General features: G+C 42.1%; 1 protein-coding gene across 8 annotated transcripts in view; it reads left to right on the top strand.

The window, feature by feature from the left end:
- The window catches only part of eef2k (eukaryotic elongation factor 2 kinase), a 33,981-nt gene that overhangs the window by 6,730 nt on the left and 2,175 nt on the right, over window positions 1-25,076 (top strand). For 3 of the 8 annotated variants that reach the window (XM_072455726.1, XM_072455728.1, XM_072455724.1), the window contains 13 exons: window positions 3,750-3,850; window positions 9,099-9,159; window positions 10,916-10,953; window positions 12,310-12,481; window positions 15,126-15,275; window positions 16,982-17,114; window positions 18,104-18,231; window positions 18,690-18,888; window positions 19,659-19,723; window positions 20,206-20,283; window positions 21,570-21,629; window positions 21,881-21,961; window positions 24,110-24,241. In XM_072455726.1, coding sequence (XP_072311827.1) covers window positions 3,750-3,850; window positions 9,099-9,159; window positions 10,916-10,953; window positions 12,310-12,481; window positions 15,126-15,275; window positions 16,982-17,114; window positions 18,104-18,231; window positions 18,690-18,888; window positions 19,659-19,723; window positions 20,206-20,283; window positions 21,570-21,629; window positions 21,881-21,961; window positions 24,110-24,241 — 1,398 coding nt within the window. The remainder of the gene's footprint in view (window positions 1-3,749; window positions 3,851-9,098; window positions 9,160-10,915; window positions 10,954-12,309; window positions 12,482-15,125; window positions 15,276-16,981; window positions 17,115-18,103; window positions 18,232-18,689; window positions 18,889-19,658; window positions 19,724-20,205; window positions 20,284-21,569; window positions 21,630-21,880; window positions 21,962-24,109; window positions 24,242-25,076) is intronic. The other 5 variants (XM_072455727.1, XM_072455730.1, XM_072455732.1 and 2 more) reach the window with 5 other exon arrangements.

Raw genomic sequence — 25,076 nt, 5'->3', positions numbered from 1 at the left:
CTATCTCGGCCCGGGTTGGGGGTCTATCTCGGGTTGGGTGTCTATCTCGGGGGGGGTTAAGATAAGATAAGATATTCCTTTATTGTCCCACATGGGGAAATTTCATTGGTGCAACGCAGGTAGATACAGAGGTAGATACAGAAGAACAGATCACTTATAGGAAGTCTGAAAAACACTTTCAGTAGAAGATCTCCTACAAATAAAAAACTCCCATAGACAAATAAATAAATACATAAATACCAGTTGGGTGTCTATCTCGGGGGGGGGTTGGTTGTCTATCTCGGGGGGAGTGTCTATCTCGGGGGGGGGGGACAATCTATCTCGGGCAGATCATATTTGGTCTCAGTTGTGTTTTGTTGCCTCACACTTGAAACCACAGAGTCACATGATCAGGAAGTGTTTGAGTTGCGTCAGTCAAACAGAACGAACAGTAAATGTTTCCTCAGAAGCAGGAAGTGTTTTTTAGAAAAGAACAATAGATTTAAATAAATGAACTTGTGAAACTGTTTAATCATTATTTACAAGTTATGTTCGTTATAAACTAACCTCAGTCTGTCATGGGATAAAACCTGCTGCTGATGTTTATTCATAAAGTGGTTAAAATACTTATATGAATATTTTGAGTCTAAAGTTCTGCTTTTGGACAGCCCTGTGTTAAAGGGCCGTGACAGGTTTATACGATTGTCTAATTCTGACTTTATTTGTTGTGTTTATACCTGTCGTATATATAAATTATAGTTTTACACTAATCGAGCAGGTATTTGTGGAGAAAAGTTGAAAAATCTGCTACAAAAAATGACAGGAAGTGACATCACACCAGGGACACTCATACAGGAAGTGACATCACACCACTCGTTCCAGTCAAAGTTTATGCAGAATTTACACCCAAAAACACATTTTCAAATAAAAAAACAAAGTAATATTAGATGAGTTTTGGCCCAGTGTTTGCTGGGTAATTTCCTAGTGTGATGTCATCAATTACAAACAGGAAGTGAAAGTATAAACCTAAAAAAATGAGCTATTCTGTGATTTAAAAAAAAAAATTATAGCAAAAATCTACATACTTAACTGCATTATATTTTAATAATAATTATTACCCATCGCCTCCCATTGTCCCCCCAACGCCTCCCATTGTCCCCCCAACGCCTCCCATTGGCCCCCCAACGCCTCCCATTGTCCCCCCAACGCCTCCCATTGTCCCCCCAACGCCTCCCATTTCGCCCCCAATGCCTCCCATTTCCCCCCCAATGCCTCCCATTGGCCCCCCAACGCCTCCCATTGGCCCCCAACGCCTCCCATTGTCCCCAAACGACCCCTATTGTCCCCCCCCAACACCTCCCATTGGCCCCCAACACCTCCCATTGGCGTCTGGTCTTCAAAAGCGACCTGAACCACAAGCTTGTTACTCCTACAAATATCCTCACGCGTCTCACCGTTTCTCTCGCTCGCGCGTTCCAGAGCACTCGAGACCGCGGTGAACGTTTCCTACATCTGTGAGAAATGTGGGGTCCGTAGAAGACTCGGGTGCGGTTCAAAACACGCCCCCTCTCGGGTCAAAACGGGCTAAATTTAACCGCGGCGGCTGCACTTTGCCCCGTGTGGACGAGGGCGACGTGCGGAGCAGACATTCAGGGTTCAGAAGTGGAGCGTTAGAAGAACAACTGCACAGGACAGGGGGGACAGGGGGGAGGGGACAGGGGGAGGGGGGGGGGGGGGGGGGCTGGTTCTTGTGTTTACATTCTGTTCTCTCAAGTGTTGTTGAGAACGTGATCTCTCGTTTTGTCATCAGTGAGAAACAAAGTCCCGGTGCTGACCGCGAAGACATTAACACGAATAAATACATCACGCAATAAACAAATAATGAAGTTGAAAAAAAAGTGAAGTAAATAAGTAAAGCAAAAAAAGGGGAAGGTTAAGTTAAAAATTAAAGTTAAAAAGTTAAGTTAAAGTAAAAAAAAAAAAGGTTGATAAAGTAAAGTAGTTCACAATAGGGCCCGTTTTGCGATGGGCCCTTTTCCCGATGGGCCCGTTTCGCGATGGGCCCTTTCCCCGATGGGCCCTCTTCGCAACGGGCCCTTTTCCTAACATGAGCTATCGATTAGCTAAACGATGGTTAGTTGGGGCCCAGTATTACTCAGTATCAGACTTTCGCATCATCCAGTTTTGTTACACCTCCAGTCACGTCCTGTGAACCCGATCTGGGGCCCGGTCTGGTGGGGTCGGCGTCTCGGGTCGCGGTTAGCTCGGTAAAAATGCTACTGACGGAGCCATGTGTTCGGTTTCCAGTGACTCCAGATTTATGGCTCCTTGAAGCGAGTCTATATTGGGTTCTGAAGCGACTGCATCTGGCTCTCTGCAGCGCGCTAACATTTAATCTGCACAAACACGGAGGAAGCGGCGGCCATCACGCTGGCCCCGACGCGTAAACAGAGCCAAGGGAGTGTAAACGCAGACATCACGTGTAAACGCCGACTTCACGTGTAAACGCGGACATCACGTGTAAACGCCGACTTCACGTGTAAACGCAGACATCACGTGTAAACGCCGACTTCACGTGTAAACGCGGACATCACGTGTAAACGCCGACATCACGTGTAAACGCCGACATCACGTGTAAACGCCGACATCACGTGTAAACGCCGACTTCACGTGTAAACGCCGACATCACGTGTAAACGCCGACATCTCGTGTAAACGCCGACTTCACGTGTAAACGCCGACATCACGTGTAAACGCCGACTTCACGCTTAAACGCCGACATCACGTGTAAACGCCGACATCACGTGTAAACGCCGACATCACGTGTAAACGCTGACATCACGTGTAAACGCTGACATCACGTGTAAACGCCGACATCACGTGTAAACGCCGACATCACGTGTAAACGCCGACATCGCGTGTAAACGCCGACATCGCGTGTAAACGCCGACATCACGTGTAAACGCTGACTTCACACGCTCGCGGAAGAGCACGTGCGCTAGTTAAGTCTCAAATAAAATTTAAAAAAAGCAGTGACAGCGCGTTCCAGTGAGATAATCATTGCAGCCGGTTCAGACTTTTTACGTAAATATGTCACCGGGGAAACCTCCGTGTTTATAAAGTGTTTTTGTCTCAGCGCTAAAGGCTAACACACATTAGCTTAAATATAAAACAAACAAACTTGATAATGAATTATTGTTTAGTTCAGTTTGTGCTGTTTATTTGAACATTATGAATGACATTTATTGTATGTTAGCATTAGCATTAGCTTAGCGACAAAAGCTCTTACATAAACACACAGACGTCTCCAGGTCTCGTTTACACGGGACGTAAAGCTCTGAACATGTGACTGGGATTATCACTCTGGAACTCACTCTTTGTCTTCATTAATTATTGACTTATTTTAGCGAGACTCGGCTAATTACCCATAAGGAATGAGCGGAACAGGAAGTGGAGCGCCGCAGTTTTAAAGCCACAGGAACTAGCCGCTCGGTCCCGTGAAAAGGGCGTATTATGAAGTGTTTTTAAAGATTGTTTGGTCTCAGTAATTGATATTTAGTTTTAACCTCTTCTCTTTCTCCTTTTATTAACTCCGCCCTCCTCTCTCTCTCTGCATGCATCACTTTCAGACGCTCTGTGCTGTTTTTGCCATCGTTTTCCGTGTTGTGACTCTGGACTGTGTGTTTCTAGACGTTGGAGGAGGCGAGCGCTGCACTTTCAGATAATGAACGCAGACTCAGTGCAGTAAGTCTTGCCTGTTCTTTACAACAGGACCACTGGAAACACGCCATCGCAAAGGCCCGCGCCCGACCGGACCCCTGGGCCGAGTTCCACCTGGAGGAGAAGGAGACGGAGCCCTGCGTCAGATACAGGTACGGGCGAGCGCCGCGGCCACGAACTGTGCTAACCGCGAACGCCGACCAAAACGGCAAAAAGCGGATGGAAACGGAAAAGAATCATCAATTCCACCAAACGCTGACTTGATCTTGTGCTAAAGCGCCGTGTTTCCGCCGATGCTAACTTATATGTCGAGCCTTAGCAGCACAAAGCTAGCGAAGCGCGTTAGCAACAGCCGCTTCCTGTTTATCGCCACTTGTCACTTTTTAAGTCCCATTTTATTTGCTTTTAATCATGTTTTTGTCACTTTTAGTCACGCCAAACGCTAACTTGATCTTGTGATAATCCGTAGTAGTCCCACTGATGCTAACTTGTATGTCGAGCCTTCGCGACACAAAGCTAGCACAGCACATTAGCAACAGCGGTTTCCTGTTTATCGCCACTTGTCACTTTTTTAGTCCCATAATAGTTGCTTTTAATCATGTTTTTGTAACTTTTAGTCACGTTTTTGCCACCTTTAGTCACATTTTAGTCACTTTTAGTCACTTGTAGTCACACTTTTGTCACTTTTAGTCATGTTTTTTGCCACTTTTAGTCACGTTTTTGTTACTTTTAGTCTCTAGTTTCACACACACAAACTTGCAATTACTAAACGTCTTTTCGTGAATCGCTCAGATCCACCTTATGATCGATGTCAGTTGGTCACGTAGCCGAGCAGAGCCGTCGAAGTGTCACCTAAAGGTCACCTAAAGGTCACCGGTGAGGCGGTTGAACCTTGGCTCGTGTCTATAAAAAGTGCACTCAGACAGCCGGGGTCAGTGGGTCATAATGTCATCAGGTGTTCACTCGGGAGTTTAGTGACGTTTCTAGACCAAAGTCAAACACTGTTTGTTTTCTACAGGAGCGATTAACCTCCAGCAGCACAGAACACGCTTCGTGTTCATGCTGAGAGGCGTTCTGACCGCGCGCACCATACGGGGTCCGGACCCCGCCACCGCACGCACCATACGGGGTCGACCGTCTCCGCGGGGGTCCGGACCGTCTCCGCGCGTACGATACGGGGTCCAGTATGTGAAACAGTCTGGACCAGGGCGTCGGGTTCACGTCTGACCCAATCCTGTTCACAAAGAGCGGCCAAACGGAAACCAAAGGCGTGTTTATTGACGGCAGCGGCGGCGGCGTCACCGTGGTTACCGGGGGTCACTCCGGGTTTCAGACTCGGGTTCATCTGGTCTGTTGACACACTCGGCCTCTTTGCGCCGCGTCGGTTAATGATTCACACTTGTGAACTCTCGTGAACGCTCCGATCCGATCGCTGCGTCCTCGGGCAAGACTCTTCTGCCGCCGCGCCTCAGAGACCGCCTCTCGAGTTGTGGGAAAAGGGGGCGGGGACGGTTTAAACGTGTTGGGACGTGTTTTAGGCGTGTGCTGATGAGCAAATACTGTACGATTCTGTTAAGTCGATCTGTGGAGCTTAAATCACGTCCTGCACTCTTCCATTTCAAAGAGAAGGTATAAAGGGGTATGAAGGGGTATAAAGAGGTACAAAGGGATATAAAGGGGTACAAAGGGGTATAAACGGGTATAAAGAGGCATAAAGGAGCATTAAGGGGTATAAAAGGTAGACATAAGCTTCAGTCGACACCTTTTCTGTCTTTCTGCACATCAAGTGTTCATTTCTTTGGTCAAAAGTCTGGATATAGTGACCGAAATAAACTAATACCGTATTTTCCGGACTATAAGTTGCACTTTTTTTCATAGTTTTGGCCAGGGTACGACTTATACTTTATATTCATACTTATATACTTCTACTTATACTCCGGGGCGACTTATATGTGATTTTTTCTTCTCTATTATGCATTTGTTGGCCGGTGCGACAAACTATGTGCAGGAGATGAGTGTCGAGAGCTCGGGAAGGAAACCACTCTGTGCTTAACTGTAAACACCAGAGTATGTCACATGTGCAGCGCGCTGCCCATGCTGCTCGTGCTTCCCGTGCTGCCCGTGCATAACTCTGGTTCTGCTTGTTTGGTCTTGCCCTCGCACGGACAGAGAGCCATTCCAATACGACATTCCCTCACGTATCTCTCGATGGACTAATTTTACCCACATGCCCCACCCTCCCTCCGCCCCGCCCTCCTCTGTTGTTGTCATGCCGTCGAGCACACGCCGTTCCCGGGTCGGTCCGCGTGGGGGATTGGCAGAGCCCGCGCTGTTCTCTGGACCAAACCCTGAGCAAACACGGTCGGTGCGTTTTGAAGAGCAGTAAATCCAGATCGTATTTCAGCCTCGCGAACGTGCCAAAGCCTCTCTGAAAATGTCTCTCGGTCAAGGTTCAAATATCACACGAAGCCATCGAAATAACAACTGCACGGCAGAAATAATGGTAAATAAATAACAATGTGAGATTAAACTTGACTTTTTGGCCTCTTGAGGTCATTATTTATGTCTGTATCGATCAATCACATTAAAATACGCTTCACGTTGTCTTAATCATCTTTATCTGGACTTCACAGACTCTAAAACAAATATAATTTTCTGGAGTATAAGTTGCACCAGCCAAAAAATGCATAATAGAACAGAAAAAAACATATATAAGTTGCACTGGAGTATAAGTATATAAGTATAAATATAAGTATAAGTCGCACCCCGGCCAAAACTATGAAAAAAATGTGCAACTTATAGTCCGGAAAATACGGTAATGATCTTATTTACATTAAAATAAATAAAAGTCTCAGTGAACGAACAAAATGACGTAAGAAGTCTAATTGTGACTTTATTTGGTGTGTTTGTACCATATAAATGATAGTTTTACACCAATCGAACAGGTATTTGTGGAGAAAACGTTGAAAAATCTGTAAAAATGACAGGAAGTGACATCACACCAGGGACCATCGTTCCAGTCAAAGTTTATGCAGAATTTACTCAAAGAAATAACTTTATTTTGTTGAATTAATGTTTAGAGAGTGAACAAAGTCGCTCTCATATATTTTTATTTGTCAATTTTTTTTAAACTGACGATATGAGTTTTGACCCAGTGTTTGCTGGGTAATTTCCTAGTGTGATGTCATCAATTACAAACAGGAAGTGGAAGTATAAGCCTAAAAAATGAGCTATTCTGCAATATATTTCTTCTTTTAGCCAAATTCTAAATATATTTATCTTAACTGCGTTTTAGTTCAATGAGTCGTCCGGCCTGTAGGGGGCGCTTTAATTAAGTTGAAACGTTACACAGTGGGGCTTTAATGTACAGCTACTAAATGCTACTAATAACTCTTCTATTACTGCGTCTGCTACTTCTACTTCTAATTATTAATATAAATGAGTTTCCTGTTGGTGTTTCGAATGACCGTAGTTAAACGATATGTATAACCCTGAAACTATCTTTAAATGTACAAATATGTTGCTTAAAAAGTCCAATCCATCTTCATTTGTTCAGTACATTTGACCAACACAAAGTCTCCAAAGTGCTGCACAGAGAACAAAACAAGCACAAGTCAAATAGGTTAAAAAATAAATGGATAAAAGATACATAAATATGTGCAAACCAAATAAAAACTAATTAAAAACAACATAAAATATATAACATTCAGCAGTCAGAGAAGCACACTCTTCTCATACCGGGTTAAATGCCAGTGAATAAAAGTGTGTTTTTAAAGTGACTTATTCGACCATTTTCAGCACAAATAGACTAAGAATACTCCCGAAAATGTGCACAAACTCCCATAATATTGTTCCCCCTCATTTATTGATCAGTACATTTGAAAAACGCCGGTTCGTTCTTGTCGATGTGTTGCCAAAAGGCCTGAAGAATCCCACGATGTGTTTAGTTTTCGCCGTTTAAACGTTTCCGTGGCGTTCTCTGGTGAACAGCCGCTCGTCCGTCTCGCTCTGAACACGCTCGGGTCGTTCGCCTTCGTCGCCTCGTGTCCATAGTTCATCCAGGCTAAATATATCCCATTATATAAACCCCGCTGATGTGAAAGTAGTGCTGTGTTATGTAACGCGTCTGATGCATCTGATGCGTCTCCGGTGGCTGCGTCTGATGCGTCTCTAGTGGCTGCGTCTGATGCGTCTCTGGTGGCTGCGTCTGATGCGTCTCTGGTGGCTGCGTCTGATGCGTCTCTGGTGGCTGCGTCTGATGCGTCTCCGGTGGCTGCGTCTGATGCGTCTCTAGTGGCTGCGTCTGATGCGTCTCTAGTGGCTGCGTCTGATGCGTCTCTGGTGGCTGCGTCTGATGCGTCTCTAGTGGCTGCGTCTGATGCGTCTCCGGTGGCTGCGTCTGATGCGTCTCTAGTGGCTGCGTCTGATGCGTCTCTAGTGGCTGCGTCTGATGCGTCTCCGGTGGCTGCGTCTGATGCGTCTCTGGTGGCTGCGTCTGATGCGTCTCTGGTGGCTGCGTCTGATGCGTCTCTGGTGGCTGCGTCTGATGCGTCTCTGGTGGCTGCGTCTGATGCGTCTCTGGTGGCTGCGTCTGATGCGTCTCCGGTGGCTGCGTCTGATGCGTCTCCGGTGGCTGCGTCTGATGCGTCTCCGGTGGCTGCGTCTGATGCATCTCTAGTGGCTGCGTCTGATGCGTCTCTAGTGGGTGCGTCTGATGCGTCTCCAGTGGCTGCGTCTGATGCGTCTCTAGTGGCTGCGTCTGATGCGTCTGACGCGAGTCAGAAATGTTCCACACGTTTTATCACAGAACAAGTTAATCGATTGATGGCATCTATGACAACAACACTCATCAACGCTCACATCTATCTATTATTATTGAATCTTATTCATTTTTGTAACGCCCAAAATCACAACACTGTCATTGGTCATTATTATTTATTATTATTATTATGAATCTTGGAGGTAATCTATCTTAAAAAAGAAAAAACATCATTAAATAGGAACGGGGGGTTAAGATTCAACCTTCCTGTTGTTTATAATGGTGTTTTGAACCCCGGGAAAAGTTGACGCCCAGAGCATTCGGAGGCTAATCAGGTACTCAGGGAAGAGTAAGATAGTGAGCCAGGGACAATAGGAGGCTGATAGCCCATTAAAGCACTGATAGTAAACAAAGAGGTTTAGTTTGTGGTGAAACCAATAACACCTTTTCATCAGGAGGTCCCGCCCGGTGGGCAGGGCCTACCCAGAGTAGGATAAATATCTGAGTTCCCGGTCTGGATTTGCAGATTGAGAATGGCTCTTGGATGAGACTCGAAACTTATCGTTTTTCCTTAAAAACAGAGTCCAGATGAAACAACTGAATCTTTTTCTACAATGTCTTTTTCTGAATGTTATTTGCAGATACAACGCTGTCAGAGGAGAATGGGCCCAAGACGTAGTTCACATCAAAATGGCGTCACAGGTAAAACGTTCCCCTCCAAAACCCCCGGATAGACTCTTCAAAATGAGGCCGACATGACACGTTTTCACTGTCAGAATGCCACTCTAAGTTTATATAACGAGCGGTTTTCAAATCTCCAGCGTCTTGTCTATGTTTATGTTTGTGAAATTAAGATTGAAAACCGTTTTGTGCTTTTAATGAGTTAAAAAAAGAGCGTAACTGAATCAAACATGTATCGATATCCAACAATACAATACATTTTACTTTATGGGACGTATATTTCCTCTGTATCTACCTCTGTATCTACCTGCGTTGCAACAATGAAATTTCCCCATGTGTGGACAATAAAGGATTATCTTATCTTAAAATTAAGTCGACATAACACTTTTTCACCATTAACTGACATCAGAACTAAATACTTATGATTTTAACTCCCGATATTCCAGTTTTCAGTGTAGAAAGATACTGAAAAATACAGTTTTCTTTATATTTGAGCTTCACAAAAAGTATAGTTGTATATACGTGTAATATATATTTGTTTACTTGGGGTAAATTCAATAAAGTGCGATTTTAAGCATTTGAGTCTTTTTACATGTGACGATAAGAAAAAAACAAATTGGCTCTGGGTAGAGACGTTTTGGGGTCTTTCTGGTGACAGTTTCAAAAATATTTGGTTTATTTCTTCAACCAGTTATTCAAAATTGACAATAAAACCTAAAACAAATGGAAAACATACAAAAAATACAAGATAAGTTGATTTAAAGACGTTTCCTGACACTATTATTACAAAAGAAGCGTCTGACTTTACCTGACTTCAGTTCAAGCCGAGACCCCAAAATAACAATGCAACCAACTTTGGAGCCCCACAGTCAAATGTAATAATTTCAAGTTGTAAACCTTCTAAAATTAGGTTTATTTGTAGTAGTTTATTTGTTGTCTGACCCAGTTTCACTTAAACACACAGTTTTCAATTAAATAAATAGATTCAAATCATCTCCCAACCCTTTAATAAAAAAAAGAAAAATTCACAAAAATTAGTTTTTTTTTTTTTTTTTGTTAATTTATTTATTAAATTTGTTTACTATCGTCTCTGTGCGGCGAAGCCGCAAATTATAGCTACAATTTAGAAAATTTCCCAAATTTTAAATTTGCTGCCGTTTGCGCAGATAAAGTCTGATAAAATTTGAATCAATTGTTAAACCCTTTGCCCTAAACCTATTTTAAGTGAAATACAATTTTCATGTCAAGGAACATAACATTTTATATGACGGGTAAAATGTTAAATTTTTTGAAATTTTACGAAATTTTGCACAAAATTAAATTTTGGCATCCCGATCAAAAAAGTCAATGAGACCCATTTCATATTTGTTGCGGCGTAGCCGTGGCGATGACAGAAACCTCCCATTTTATTCCAGTGGGGAAATTGCCAGATCTCTGAAATTTAAAAATGCTGACACTTTATACTTTTACAAACTCCTCCTAGGGCATTAGCCCGATTAACCTAAAATTTGGTGAGATTCATCTTCAGGAGTGGGCCATCAAAAGTTATCAAAATGTTTATTCTAAGAGTCACGGAATTTGGAAAGGGGAGAAGACGCGACAGCGTCACGGAATCAGCAGTAGGTGTAATAAAAGGTAATAAATTGGGGCGCGTTAGCGCCCCCTCTTGCGGCGGCGTTGTGGCGAGGGCCGATCATCGCCGCTTGCGGCTATATTTATTATTATTATTATTATATATTCAGTGTAATCTAATCCTTTGTAATCTTTGTCCTCGCAGCCGTTTGGGAAAGGCGCCATGCGAGAGTGCTTCAGAACGTGAGTACAAACTTTATCGACACAATTTACAAACACACTTTTAATGTCAACAAACTAAAGTGAAGGCTCCGCGCTGATTAAGCTCTAAACTTAGATCTCGTCCACATTCTCCTCGTGCTCGTTTGTGACCCCCTTCCTGCGCGGATGCAAACGGCGCCACGTTGGGCTTTATGCTTACAAAGGGTCGTTCCCCAGAGCAAAGGTTCCCAAGCTGCGGTGCGACCAGCTCAACTTGTTTATTTATCTCTCCAATATTTATTCCTTTGTCAACAGAACAACTTGACATTACAATAAAGGTTAGCATCGAGTAATCTCATGAAAACACCAACATGGGACTTAAATTAGAACGGCTGTATGTATGTAGATTGTGTTTTCTATATAAAAAATAAATCTAATTGTGTTTTTTATTCTAGTATTGTGATCAGATTTATAAATTATGTTTTGAGCTTTTTTTATTTGGGCACATGACATGCGAACAATAAAAACAGAACAAAAATAATGGAAAAATAAAACTTGATGTTTACAAAAGGAGTGTGAAAGAAGTAAAGTTCAGGTTTAGTTTTTGCCATAAAATAAATTCATAATAACATACTTATTCTTTTTATTTATTTGTTTTTTGTTCTACAGTTTTCTTTCACGTTACAGCACAATCCATGTGTAAATAATAAATAATATGAGAGTTTAGCGTTTGTGCTGTTAAATTATTCCATAAATCGACTCCGAAACGTGTTTTCGAACGTGCGAAAAACCTGTTTGTCAAAGTTACTTAGATTATATTTATCTTCTTGTCCTTGAACGTGTTTTGTATATTTCCTGGTACTTGTTTGTACTTTACTTTATGTTTTACTCGTGTTTTTCAATGTCAAATCAATTGATCGGTTTGGACTTTGGAAGTTTCAACAGTTGTTTCAAAATCAGGATTCAATTAACAAAAGAAATATTCTAATAATATAAACTTCAGGGTCAAAAAACAAAAAGGATATTTATTTGTGCCGCCACACGTTTGTTTTTAAGACGGTAATTTGTCGTACATTAGTTTAAATCAAAAAAGGATTCTCTCTACTCCATCTGAATCACTGACGCTGAATAAAAGTACATTCACTGCTACAACTGTGTCTGTAAACAGTTGTATTTTGATCATTGTAATAATCATCTGGAGTCTAAAACGCACACGAAAAGAGACCGTATGGAATCAAAATGTCAATAAATAATACATTATATCAGCTTTCAGCTCAATAATACATTTAATATTTGACTATTCTTCATCTAGAAGCCTTCAGTCGCCACATTTAAACCTTTTATTCGGTTAAAAATTCTCGACTACCGTTCGTTTACGCGTTTATCGTCTGGTTTCAGGAAGAAGCTGTCGAACTTCTCGCACAGCAGCAACTGGAAGTCGGCCTCGAACTACGTGGCCAAACGCTACATGGAGCCGGTCAAGCGCGAGGTGTATTTGGAGGATGTGCGGCTGCAGATGGAGGCCAAGCTCTGGGGGGAGGAGTACAACAGGCACCGCCCCCCCAAACAGGTCAGCCATGAGGCGCGGGATAAGGGGGCGGGGCTATAAACGGGCTTACACCCACTGTGACCCACTGTTTGTCCTGTCACAAGGAGTTAAAGGATTTGTGTTAAAGGCGGAGGAGGCGCTGCTCCACCAGAGAGGAAATGTAACCTAAAGAGAGAGTAAATGTGACCTAAAGAGAGTAAATGTGACCTAAAGAGAGAGGAAATGTAACCTAAAGAGAGAGGAAATGTAACCTAAAGAGAGAGGAAATGTAACCTAAAGAGAGAGTAAATGTGACCTAAAGAGAGAGGAAATGTGACCTAAAGAGAGAGTAAATGTGACCTAAAGAGAGAGGAAATGTAACCTAAAGAGAGTAAATGTAACCTAAAGAGAGAGTAAATGTGACCTAAAGAGAGAGTAAATGTAACCTAAAGAGAGAGTAAATGTAACCTAAAGAGAGAGTAAATGTGACCTAAAGAGAGAGTAAATGTGACCTAAAGAGAGAGGAAATGTGACCTAAAGAGAGAGGAAATGTGACCTAAAGAGAGAGTAAATGTGACCTAAAGAGAGAGGAAATGTAACCTAAAGAGAGTAAATGTAACCTAAAGAGAGAGTAAATGTGACCTAAAGAGAGAGTAAATGTAACCTAAAGAGAGAGTAAATGTAACCTAAAGAGAGAGTAAATGTGACCTAAAGAGAGAGTAAATGTGACCTAAAGAGAGAGGAAATGTGACCTAAAGAGAGAGGAAATGTAACCTAAAGAGAGAGGAAATGTAACCTAAAGAGAGAGTAAATGTGACCTAAAGAGAGTAAATGTGACCTAAAGAGAGAGGAAATGTAACCTAAAGAGAGAGGAAATGTAACCTAAAGAGAGAGGAAATGTGACCTAAAGAGAGAGTAAATGTGACCTAAAGAGAGAGGAAATGTAACCTAAAGAGAGTAAATGTAACCTAAAGAGAGAGTAAATGTGACCTAAAGAGAGAGTAAATGTAACCTAAAGAGAGAGTAAATGTAACCTAAAGAGAGAGTAAATGTGACCTAAAGAGAGAGTAAATGTGACCTAAAGAGAGAGGAAATGTGACCTAAAGAGAGAGTAAATGTGACCTAAAGAGAGAGGAAATGTAACCTAAAGAGAGAGTAAATGTGACCTAAAGAGAGAGGAAATGTAACCTAAAGAGAGAGTAAATGTAACCTAAAGAGAGAGTAAATGTGACCTAAAGAGAGAGTAAATGTAACCTAAAGAGAGAGTAAATGTGACCTAAAGAGAGAGTAAATGTAACCTAAAGAGAGAGTAAATGTGACCTAAAGAGAGAGTAAATGTGACCTAAAGAGAGAGTAAATGTAACCTAAAGAGAGAGTAAATGTAACCTAAAGAGAGAGGAAATGTAAATGTAAATCATATCATAAATTACATATGAAAGCCGTAATTATATGTTTACTCTTTAGTTTTGACATGTTTTGCTTCTTGTTTACTCCTGCTTGAACACTCCTGGTTTTAGTTCTGGTTTAGTTCTGGTTTTGACCTGGTTTTGACCTGGTTTAGACCTGGTTTAGACCTGGTTTAGTCCTGGTTTAGTTCTGGTTTAGTCCTGGTTTGGTTCTCTCTCTTGACCCCTTCGGTTGCAGCCCCCCGTACAGACCCTGTATTAAGTTCTCTTCAGTCTGTTCCAGTCTTTTGTTTTAGTCGGTTGTTATTCAGAGCAGTTTCCCTCCTCCAGGTCTCCTCCGCTCCAAACACAGACTACTGCCAGACTTATATGGTCCTGCTGGGCTCCAATCTCTTTAAGACCTGCTTTAGTCCTGCTTTAGTCCTGCTTTAGATCTGGTTTAGTCCTGGTTTAGTCCTTGTTTAGACCTGGTTTAGTCCTGGTTTAGTCCTGGTTTAGACCTGGTTTGGTCCTGGTTTATACCTGGTTTGGGCCTGGTTTAGACCTGATTTGGTCCTGGTTTAGACCTGGTTTAGTCCTGGTTTAGACCTGGTTTGGTCCTGTTAGTCCTGTTGGACATTTTATCTCGGGTCAAAAAGGTCAAATGTAACGGCTCTGAAAGGTCACATGACCACAACTAAAGGCGGAGCAGCAAAATCGCCACGACAACAAAGTGAAAATCGTGTGTAGTTCAGGCGCCCTCTAGTGGCTCCGGCCCGTCACTGCTGCTGCTGCAGAACCCGTGTACACAGAGCGTTTGAGTTACTCTCCAGGGCAAATATACTGATCCATTATATTTATATTTCCATTTTAATGTTTTATAATGTTGTTTTTTGTGATAGTTGTGCATATATTTATTTGTGTATTTTTTATGAACTAAATAGCTTTTATTGGCCCTTTTACGGTGCATTTTTACAGTTTTTCACGTACAAATGGAGTTAATCATAAGTGTAATAACTTGGCACGGGACAGTATTTAAATCAAGCGCCACAAATGGATCATCATCATCAACAATAATATCACGAAAAGTATTAAAATAAATTATAAATATTATGAATAAGCTCAACATCGTGAATAAACTGCTTTTTTCGGCACAATCTGGTGATAAAATGGTGATTATCTTTGTCCGCGACGTCACAATGAAACAAAATGAGTCATTTTTTTACCCTTTTTATCGCTATAAATTGTATATTTTTGCCTTTTTGGGGCTGATTCTAACCTTGTGTGTGGTTCTGCTGCAGGTGGACATCATGCAGATGTGTGTGGTGGAGATGGTGAACAGGCCCGACAAGCCGCTCTTCCACCTGGAGCATTACATCGAGGGGAAGTACATCAAATACAACTCCAACTCCGGCTTCGTGCGGGACGACAACATCCGGCTCACGCCACAGGTCCGACCGGCACGCTCGCTTTTCCCCCGTCGCCCTGTCCTGTCGTTCCGTCCCGTCGTTCTGTCCCGTCGTTCTGTCCCGTCGTTCTGTCCCGTCGTCCTGTCCCGTCGTTCTGTCCCGTCGTTCTGTCCCGTCGCTCTGTCCCGTCGTTCTGTCCCGTCGCCCTGTCCCGTCGTCCTGTCCTGTCGTTCCGTCCCGTCGTTCCGTCCCGTCGTTCCGTCCCGTCGTTCCGTCCCGTCGTTCTGTCCCGTCGTCCTGTCCCGTCGTTCTGTCCCGTCGTTCTGTCCCGTCGCCCTGTCCCGTCGCCCTGTCCCGTCGCCCTGTCCCGTCGCCCTGTCCCGTCGCCCTGTCCCGTCGCTCTGTCCCGTCGCTCTGTCCCGTCGCCCTGTCCCGTCGCCCTGTCCCGTCGCCCTGTCCCGTCGCCCTGTCCCGTCGCCCTGTCCCGTCGCCCTGTCCCGTCGCCCTGTCCCGTCGCCCTGTCCCGTCGCTCTGTCCCGTCGCTCTGTCCCGTCGTTCTGTCCCGTCCGACCGGAAAACGAGACGCATTGTGCTTCTTTTAGCGTTTAGTCACGTTTAGTCACTTTTAGCCCCGTTTAGTCGCGTTTAGCCGCGTTTAGCCACGTTTAGCCACGTTTAGCCGCGTTTAGTCACGTTTAGCCACGTTTAGCCACGTTCAGCCACGTTTAGCCGCGTTTAGTCACGTTCAGCCGCGTTTAGCCACGTTTAGCCACATTTAGCCACGTTTAGCCGCGTTTTGCCACATTTAGCCGCGTTTAGCCGCGTTTTCACAGCTTTCCCTGGTCACAAACATAACCTGGGTCTGTTTGTGCCGTTTTAACTCCATAAACTGGTCCTGAGCGTCTCTGACCCCGATCACCTTCATCGTGTGCTTTAGTTGGTTTCCCCGCTGTAGTTCTCTCCGCTGCCAGTAGATGGAGCGCTAACGCTGATGAGGACACGGTTTTTCGATGCGTACATTATTTTAAGTTGTTGAACATGAAACGCTGAAGTGAAAGAGCTCGTTTAAAGGCCACGAACAACACAAAGGATGCGAACTACAGTGCGTGCCCTTTAAGGCTGTAAGAGAAGAGTTTAGTTCCTGGTACTTTATTTTGTAGTTCCTGTCCCTGTTTCGCGTTGGCACGGAGAAGGATTTACCAGGAACCTTTTGATTTAAATAAGTTCATCCACAACATGCGACCGACATTGAGATGAGCTCATGAATTATACTGAATAAATGAATATAATAAATAAATATATATATATGAAATAAATAAAATAAAAAATAAATTAAAATAAATTAAAATAAATAAAGTTAATAATAATAAATAATAATAACATAAAATAATAATAATAATAATAAACAATAAGATGAATTAAATAAATAGATAAATACAATATAAAATAAAATAAACATTATCTTTAGTGGGAATACATTTTCTGGCTTAGCTGCAAAATGAGAAAATAACTTAAAAATTAACACAAAAGTACAAATCTTAATTTGTAAGTAGCTTGAATGACAATGAATAATTGAAGTTTATTGTTAATTTACTTGTTTGTTTGGTTTTTTTTGTTGTCCCGTAACTGAATATTTAACACTTTTAATGAAGCAAGTTAAATCTAAAGTCTCTAAAGTCTAAAGTCTTCCTGTGGATGAGGATGTAGTTCTCTGAAATGCTGTAGTGTAACGTCCTCTCTTCCTTCAGGCGTTCAGTCACTTCTCATTCGAGCGCTCGGGTCACCAGCTCATCGTGGTGGACATCCAGGGCGTGGGTGACCTCTACACTGACCCCCAGATCCACACGGAGCAGGGGACGGACTTTGGAGACGGAAACCTGGGTAAAACTGATCTTATTATTACAAACATTTACCCAAAAAAAGAATGACTCGTGGAGTGTCCAGACCGGCTCGTCCTTATGAAAATATTATCGCGATATTTATTCAATTCTAGAGGTTTTTATTCCTCCACAACACCAGAACTCTGAACTTCTAACACAAACCTCCACATTAAAGTTTTACAATTTCCAATTTAGACTTTATCTGGTGTGTTTATACCTGTCGTACATATAAATTATAGTTTTACACCGATCGAGCAGGTATTAGTGGAGAAAATGTGGAAAAATCTGTAGAAAATGACAGGAAGTGACATCACACCAGGGACACTCATACAGGAAGTGACATCACACCAGGGACACTCATACAGGAAGTGACATCACACCAGGGACACTCATACAGGAAGTGACATCACACCAGGGACACTCATACAGGAAGTGACATCACACCAGGGACACTCATACAGGAAGTGACATCACACCAGGGACACTCATACAGGAAGTGACATCACACCAGGGACACTCATACAGGAAGTGACATCACACCAGGGACACTCATACAGGAAGTGACATCACACCAGGGACACTCATACAGGAAGTGACATCACACCAGGGACACTCATACAGGAAGTGACATCACACCAGGGACACTCGTTCCAGTCAAAGTTTATGCAGAATTTACACAAAGAAACAACTTTTTTGACTCTAAACATTCATATAACATCATATATTTTTATTTGTAAAAAAAAAACTAAAAACTTGACATTAGATGAATCAAATACAAACAGGAAGTACAATTTTGAACCTTAAAAATGGCTTTTCTGTGATAAAATGTGTTAAAGTTTTAGCAACATGTATTTATTTAAGCGTGAATCATTCTTAATAAACGGTTTGTTCATAGTAATAAAGTCTTTGTCCCGCTTCATTAGGCTAATTAAGCTGTAGTAGTTCTGTTCTTATGTTTGGAAGTGGCTGAAATAGGGTGTCATGTTGCAGGAGTGCGAGGGATGGCGCTGTTCTTCCACTCTCACCTCTGCAACAAGATCTGTAAGAGCATGGAGCTCACGCCCTTTGACCTTTCACCTCCCGAGAAGGGTCAGCTCGACTGCACCAACAAACTGCTGGTCAGTGCCAGACGCAAGGAAATACACGCTCCTCGTCTCATGTGTCCTCGTCTCATGTGTCCTCGTCTCTCGCTCATGTGTCCTCGTCTCTCGCTCATGTGTCCTCGTCTCTCGCTCATGTGTCCTCGTCTCATATGTCCTCGTCTCTCATATGTCCTCCTCTCTCTCATATGTCCTCATGTCATATGTCCTCATGTCTCTCTCATATGTCCTCATGTCATATGTCCTCATGTCTCTCTCATATGTCCTCATGTCTCTCTCATATGTCCTCATGTCTCTCATATGTCCTCATGTCTCTCTCGTCTCCTCGTCTCTCTCATATGTCCTCATCTCTCTCATATGTCCTCATGTCTCTCTCGTCTCCTCGTCTCGCTCTCGTCTCCTCATTTCTCTCTCTCATATGTCCTCATGTCTCTCGTATGTCCCTCTCGTCTCTCCCTCTGGTCTCTGTCCCGCAGAAGTCGGCACAGACGGTGTTGCGAGGCTGTGAGGAGTTCTGTGGCTCGCCTCGCGTCCGCACCTTCTCCACGGGCCGCGCCCCTTTGCTGCTCTCGCGTCTCTCCGAAAACTCCTCGATCGACGACAACATGAGCGACTCGGACTCGTACCCGTGCTCGCCGCTCGCCATGCCCATGTCCATCCCCAAGTCCCCGGCCGGTGAGTCCCTCTGACCGCACCAGCGCTCTTTAGGGTCACGATTATTGTGAGGAAAAACATCACGTTTAACGCATTTTCACGATTGAGACCGAACGACAGTGAAATGTTTCATGTTCTTTCCTTCTCGTGCTCCGACATGTGACTCGACTCTGTGACCGGCTTTACCAAACGGAACTTTCTGCAACATAACCTTTTTATTTTTACCTTTTAATCCGTTCTTTTTGTTGCATTTTTTCATATAAACGACAAACTTGATGTTCAAATGTTGCAAATTTTCAAAACCACATTCACAATATGATCCACGCCCCTTTTCTAAATGCAAATTATGATGATTTTAGTCGTAGAATTATTTTTATTGAACATTTAAACACATTATCAAGCGAATAAAGGTCGTGCTGTGGCAGCTGAAGGCTTATGGATACAGAATATTTATGAATAAACTGAATTATCGATGAAAATTTGGAAAAAACAATTTTTTTGACATTTTGACGCAATAATGCAGCAGACTTTGTTATAAAAAGTATTTCCGTGTGTTTTAGGTTCTGTGTACTCCACATAACTACGACGATTTATGAAAATAAAAACAAAAATACATGTGCATTTTTAATATTGACAGGAACAAAGGGAAAATATGGAAAGTTTAATAATAATAATCCAGAATAAATATTTATTTCTATTCATGCCGATGTTTATTTGAGAATCAAAGTGAACGGATTCATGTGTTTCTACATTTTGTAATAAATTGTTTTCGCTTTTCTTTTCTTTTCCAGGTTTAGGTTTCACACCTTTCGAACACGAGAAATTCAACAACAACAACAACTTTGGAGAACACCGGGTGAGGAACAGAACAAATATGAAACATGGATTCCATGTCAGCTTGTGTGCGCCCCCTGGTGGCCAAACGTTTGAACAGTGATTTCAATCTGTTTTCACGACCTTCAATGAACACGGTGTCAATAAACGTCTTTCTGCTCAAATGAACGAGTCGGAGCTGTGGAGGAGGAGCTCATCCCTGGAGAGAAGTGGAAGTTAAGATTGTGGGTTTAGTCGTGTTGTGTGTTTCTGTTTCTAAAGCTGCACACTTCAAATCTCAATCCTGATGACGCTCACTCAATTAGTCAAGCTTTTAGTCCATCTACTGATAAAGTCGTTCAGGACCAGTGTCGATTTTGAAACGTTTGAGATTTGGTCCGTTTCTCGCCTTTAGTCGACAGAGAACGTCTCCAGTCGAGTTTGTCCCGATGCTTGATTATGTGATAATTATTAGTGTTTGTTTGTTTGTTTGTTTGTTTGTTTGTTTGTTTGTTTGTTTGTTAGGATTCAGAAAGCGGGGGAGACAGTGGTTACCCGAGCGAGCGGAGGAGTGAAGGAGACCCCAATGACCAGGTAGACTGGGTAGGAAACAAAACATTTAATTTAACACTTATTTTATTTATTTTATTTTATGTTTTATTTACAGTAAAAAGACTTGAATTCAGAGTAGTAGTTTTACTTGAATTAATGATCATTTTAGTGGTTGATCTTTTCTATTCCACTTTGAGACTTTTTACATTTTTTTCCAAATCCATGTTTAATCCATCGACTGAAGGATTCTGGGTAAAGAATATTTACAGATAAAGTGTAAAGTGATTGAATGTTGCCACTTTCTTTGTTGTAACAGGTGTTTTCAGATGTTGTAGAACCAGGTGCCACCTAAAGAAGGAGAAAGCAGCTCTAAAATAGGACTATTCCAGCTTTAAAATAGCTCTATTCCAGCTCTAAAATAGCTCTAAAATAGGACTATTCTAGCGCTAAAATAGGACTATTCCAGCTCTAAAATAGCTTTAAAATAGGACCGTTCCAGCTTTAAAATAGGATTATTCCAGGTCTAAAATAGGACTATTCCAGCTCTAAAATAGGACTATTCCAGCTCTAAAATAGCTCTATTCCAGCTCTAAAATAGCTCTAAAATAGGACTATTCTAGCTCTAAAATAGGACTATTCCAGCTCTAAAATAGCTCTAAAATAGGACTATTCTAGCTCTAAAATAGGACTATTCCAGCTCTAAAATAGCTTTAAAATAGGACCGTTCCAGCTCTAAAATAGCTTTAAAATAGGACCGTTCCAGCTCTAAAATAGGACTATTCCAGGTCTAAAATAGCTCTAAAATAGGGCTATTCTGGCTCTAAAATAGGACAATTCCAGCTCTAAAATAGCTCTAAAATAGAATTATTCCAGGTCTAAAATAGGACTATTCTAGCTCTAAAATAGGACAATTCCAGGTCTAAAATAGCTCTAAAATAGGATTATTCTAGCTCTAAAATAGGACAATTCCAGGTCTAAAATAGCTCTAAAATAAGACTATTCCGGGTCTAAAATAGGACTATTCCGGGTCTAAAATGGCATGATATTAAACCACTTTTTTTTTTAAATGCTAAATAATCAACTTTGAACAATAAAAACACAAGATGGAGAAAATAAATTGTATATTAAAGAATTAAAACATCTTATTCTTTTGGCAGAAATCAAAACCTTGATAGATTTTACTTTTTCTGCTTTTATTTTGCTCATAAAAGACATTATTATTACAAAGTTCTGGTGTTTTGGGTGTTTTAAAGGTCTTTTCCTCTGCAGCTCGGCGGTGTCGCGCTCTAACCTTTCCCCAGACGTTTCAGTCTTTGTTGCATGTTCTTCCGTTGTAGATCCACCATCGCAGTCATCACAGACACTATTCCGAGTCGGACGAGGACAGTAGCAGACGGGTAAAACACAAACGTCTTTTAAATCACTTTTTCCCCCTGTTTCTGTCGCTCTGTTAAAACACATCGGGTGAAATCTGAATTCTGATTGTTCCTCTTGTTCTTTTCTTCATTTATTCATCTATCTTGGAGTTCAAACGTGAATAAATCAGGCTGGAATCTTCAAATCAAGATTAATATTCTGAATTCACTCTTTTCCTCTTCACTTCTCACTCTCTCCATTTTCCTCCTTTTCTGTGTTTTCACTCGATCAGAAAAAGATGGTCATTCCTCCCAGAGTCGTTTCAAACTTGAACCTGCCCGAAAACCTGTCCAGCACACCGGACAATGAGACGGTGAAGGCCGTGTGCAATAACGTGTGCAATCACGTGTGCAATCACGTGTGCATTAACGTGTGCATTAACGTGTGCATTAACGTGTGCATTAACGTGTGCAATAACGTGTGCATTAACGTGTGCATTAACGTGTGCATTAACGTGTGCATTAACGTGTGCATTAACGTGTGCAATAACGTGTGCATTAACGTGTGCATTAACGTGTGCATTAACATGTGCAATAACGTGTGCATTAACGTGTGCATTAACGTGTGCAATAACGTGTGCAATAACGTGTGCAATAACGTGTGCAATAACGTGTGCATTAACGTGTGCATTAACGTGTGCATTAACGTGTGCAATAACGTGTGCATTAACGTGTGCATTAACGTGTGCAATAACGTGTGCAATAACGTGTGCAATAACGTGTGCATTAACGTGTGCATTAACGTGTGCATTAACGTGTGCATTAACGTGTGCATTAACGTGTGCATTAACGTGTGCATTAACGTGTGCAATAACGTGTGCATTAACGTGTGCAATAACTGCATGGAGCGTTAAAGACTGCACCGTTTGTGGAAGTTTGAGAGCACCACTGGAGAAAGGAAGGAAGACAACGTTTTGGACAAAATATAAATAAATATAAACTCAAGAAAAGGACTGTTTAGACCTGGTTTAGTCCTCTTTTAGCCCTGGTTAAGTCCTAGTTTAGACCTAGTTTAAACCTAGTTTAGACCTGGTTTAGTCCCGGTTTAGACATGTTCTGCAGAAGGTCACGTTCTCCTCCTGATCCTTTCTCCATCGGTGTCTTTGGGCTTTCACAGCCGAGCGTTTGTTTACCTGTTTGTGAACGCTCCGCCTCCTCCTGCTCTTCTTCTCTTCACTTCATCCTTCTCTTCACTTCATCCTTCTCTTAACTTCATCCTTCTCTCCACTTTATCCTTCTCTCCACACTTTCCTTCACTTTCCTTCTCTCCGCTCTCTCTGTCATTATTATGATCACGAGTGAATATATATATATAATATATATATATATATATATATATATATATATATATATATATATATATAAAAAAAATACATTTTAGGTTTATAAATTCACTTCCTGTTTGTAGTTGATGACATCACAGTAGGAAATTACCCAGCAAACACTGGGCCAAAACTCATCTAATGTCACAGTTTTTTAATTTGACAAATACAAATATTTGAGAGCGACTTTATTTTGTTAAATTCATGTTTAGAGTCAAAAAAGTTATTTCTTTGTGTAAATTCTGCATAAACTTTGACTGGAATGAGTGTCCCTGTTGTGATGTCACTTCCTGTACGAGTGTCCCTGGTGTGATGTCACTTCCTGTGTGAGTGTCCCTGGTGTGATGTCACTTCCTGTATGAGTGTCCCTGGTGTGATGTCACTTCCTGTACGAGTGTCCCTGGTGTGATGTCACTTCCTGTACGAGTGTCCCTGGTGTGATGTCACTTCCTGTACGAGTGTCCCTGGTGTGATGTCACTTCCTGTACGAGTGTCCCTGCTGTGATGTCACTTCCTGTACGAGTGTACCTGCTGTGATGTCACTTCCTGTACGAGTGTACCTGCTGTGATGTCACTTCCTGTACGGGTGTCCCTGGTGTGATGTCACTTCCTGTACGAGTGTCCCTGGTGTGATGTCACTTCCTGTACGAGTGTCCCTGGTGTGATGTCACTTCCTGTACGAGTGTCCCTGTTGTGATGTCACTTCCTGTACGAGTGTCCCTGTTGAGATGTCACTTCCTGTACGAGTGTCCCTGTTGTGATGTCACTTCCTGTACGAGTGTCCCTGTTGTGATGTCACTTCCTGTACGAGTGTCCCTGTTGTGATGTCACTTCCTGTACGAGTGTCCCTGCTGTGATGTCACTTCCTGTTATAGTTTTCTTCAGATTTTCTTACATTTTCTCCACAAATACCTGCTCGATCGGTGTAAAACTATCATTTATATGTATGACAGGTATAAACACACCAGATAAAGTCAGAATTAGAACATGTTAAAACCCGTCGTACGTCACTTTAATGGAGCTTTAGCTTGAGCGAATCACTTAGTAAAAACTCTGAATCTGTATTTGAGGGTTTGTGGTCGTCGACTTTCTTAAGACACAAACCTCCAGTCGCTCACGTCTCCGTCTTTCCTCTCGCAGCTGACGGAGGAGAAGTGGAGCTTCTACCACTCGTCCCGGGCCCACATCCACCGGTCGTCGTGCGTCGCCACCGAGGTGGAGAGGCTCAGCCTGCTCCTGCAGAAGAAGATCGGGCAGTCGGTGCTCGGGAAGGTAACGGAGAAGCGCTCGTTTCAGTCGCACGTCCAGACGTTTTAAATACAGCTTTTACCCAATAAAGGTTGAAGTTTGTCTGACGCGCCAACCGCTCCGACAGTGAAGGACTCAAGTCATAACTGACAAGTAACCGACAAATAACCTCAGGACTCGACTTGGAGAAAAAAAACACATTTATAAATCAATGGACAAAATGGGGCAATTATTCAGCTCTTAATATGCTCTAATTCCTCTTTGTATTTAGTTTAAAAAAAAAATCTGATGCCACTGCCTTCAAATTTTACTCTAGTATTTGTTTTTTGTGTTTTTTTTTTCTCTTTCTGTTTTAATAAAAAAGATAATGGCAAAAAGAGAAAAATAAATGTGTTGACTAAAAGCTTCTAGATGGAGAATACAGTTTGTTTTTTGACATTTTGATTTATTAATGCCGTAAATATATATTTTCAAAGTAGATTGAATTAAGAAAGAAAGAAAGAAGACGTCCAAAGAAAGTTCAGGCTCAAAAAGTCCAAAATTGGTCAAATACATTGTACATCTTCAAATTAAGTCTGAATTTTAGTTTTTCCCATTTGCCTGATGTCTGTTCCTATCATCCATGTCTTTATGACGCCTTTTTACGTTCCAAAAGTATCCACTTGCTGTTTCTGTGGAGGAGTTTTGAGGCCCAAACACAAGTCTGTGAAGCTCAATCGAATATCTGTGAGTGACAGGACGGTCCCAGAACACGTGACAGTGGTCTGCCTCCTGGTGGCGCTGTTTCTCCAACATTTCCTTATGAATGATGAGCATTTTGATTCATGTTATGAAGAAACGAGACACATTTTTCCAGTAA

Source organism: Eucyclogobius newberryi, unplaced genomic scaffold (assembly GCF_026437365.1).
Source record: "Eucyclogobius newberryi isolate DKJ021-1_F unplaced genomic scaffold, fEucNew1.0.hap1 SCAF_20, whole genome shotgun sequence".
NCBI lineage: Eukaryota > Metazoa > Chordata > Actinopteri > Gobiiformes > Gobiidae > Eucyclogobius > Eucyclogobius newberryi.
The sequence above is the reverse complement of the archived record's forward strand: the minus strand, read 5'-3'. Positions and strand labels throughout refer to the sequence as shown.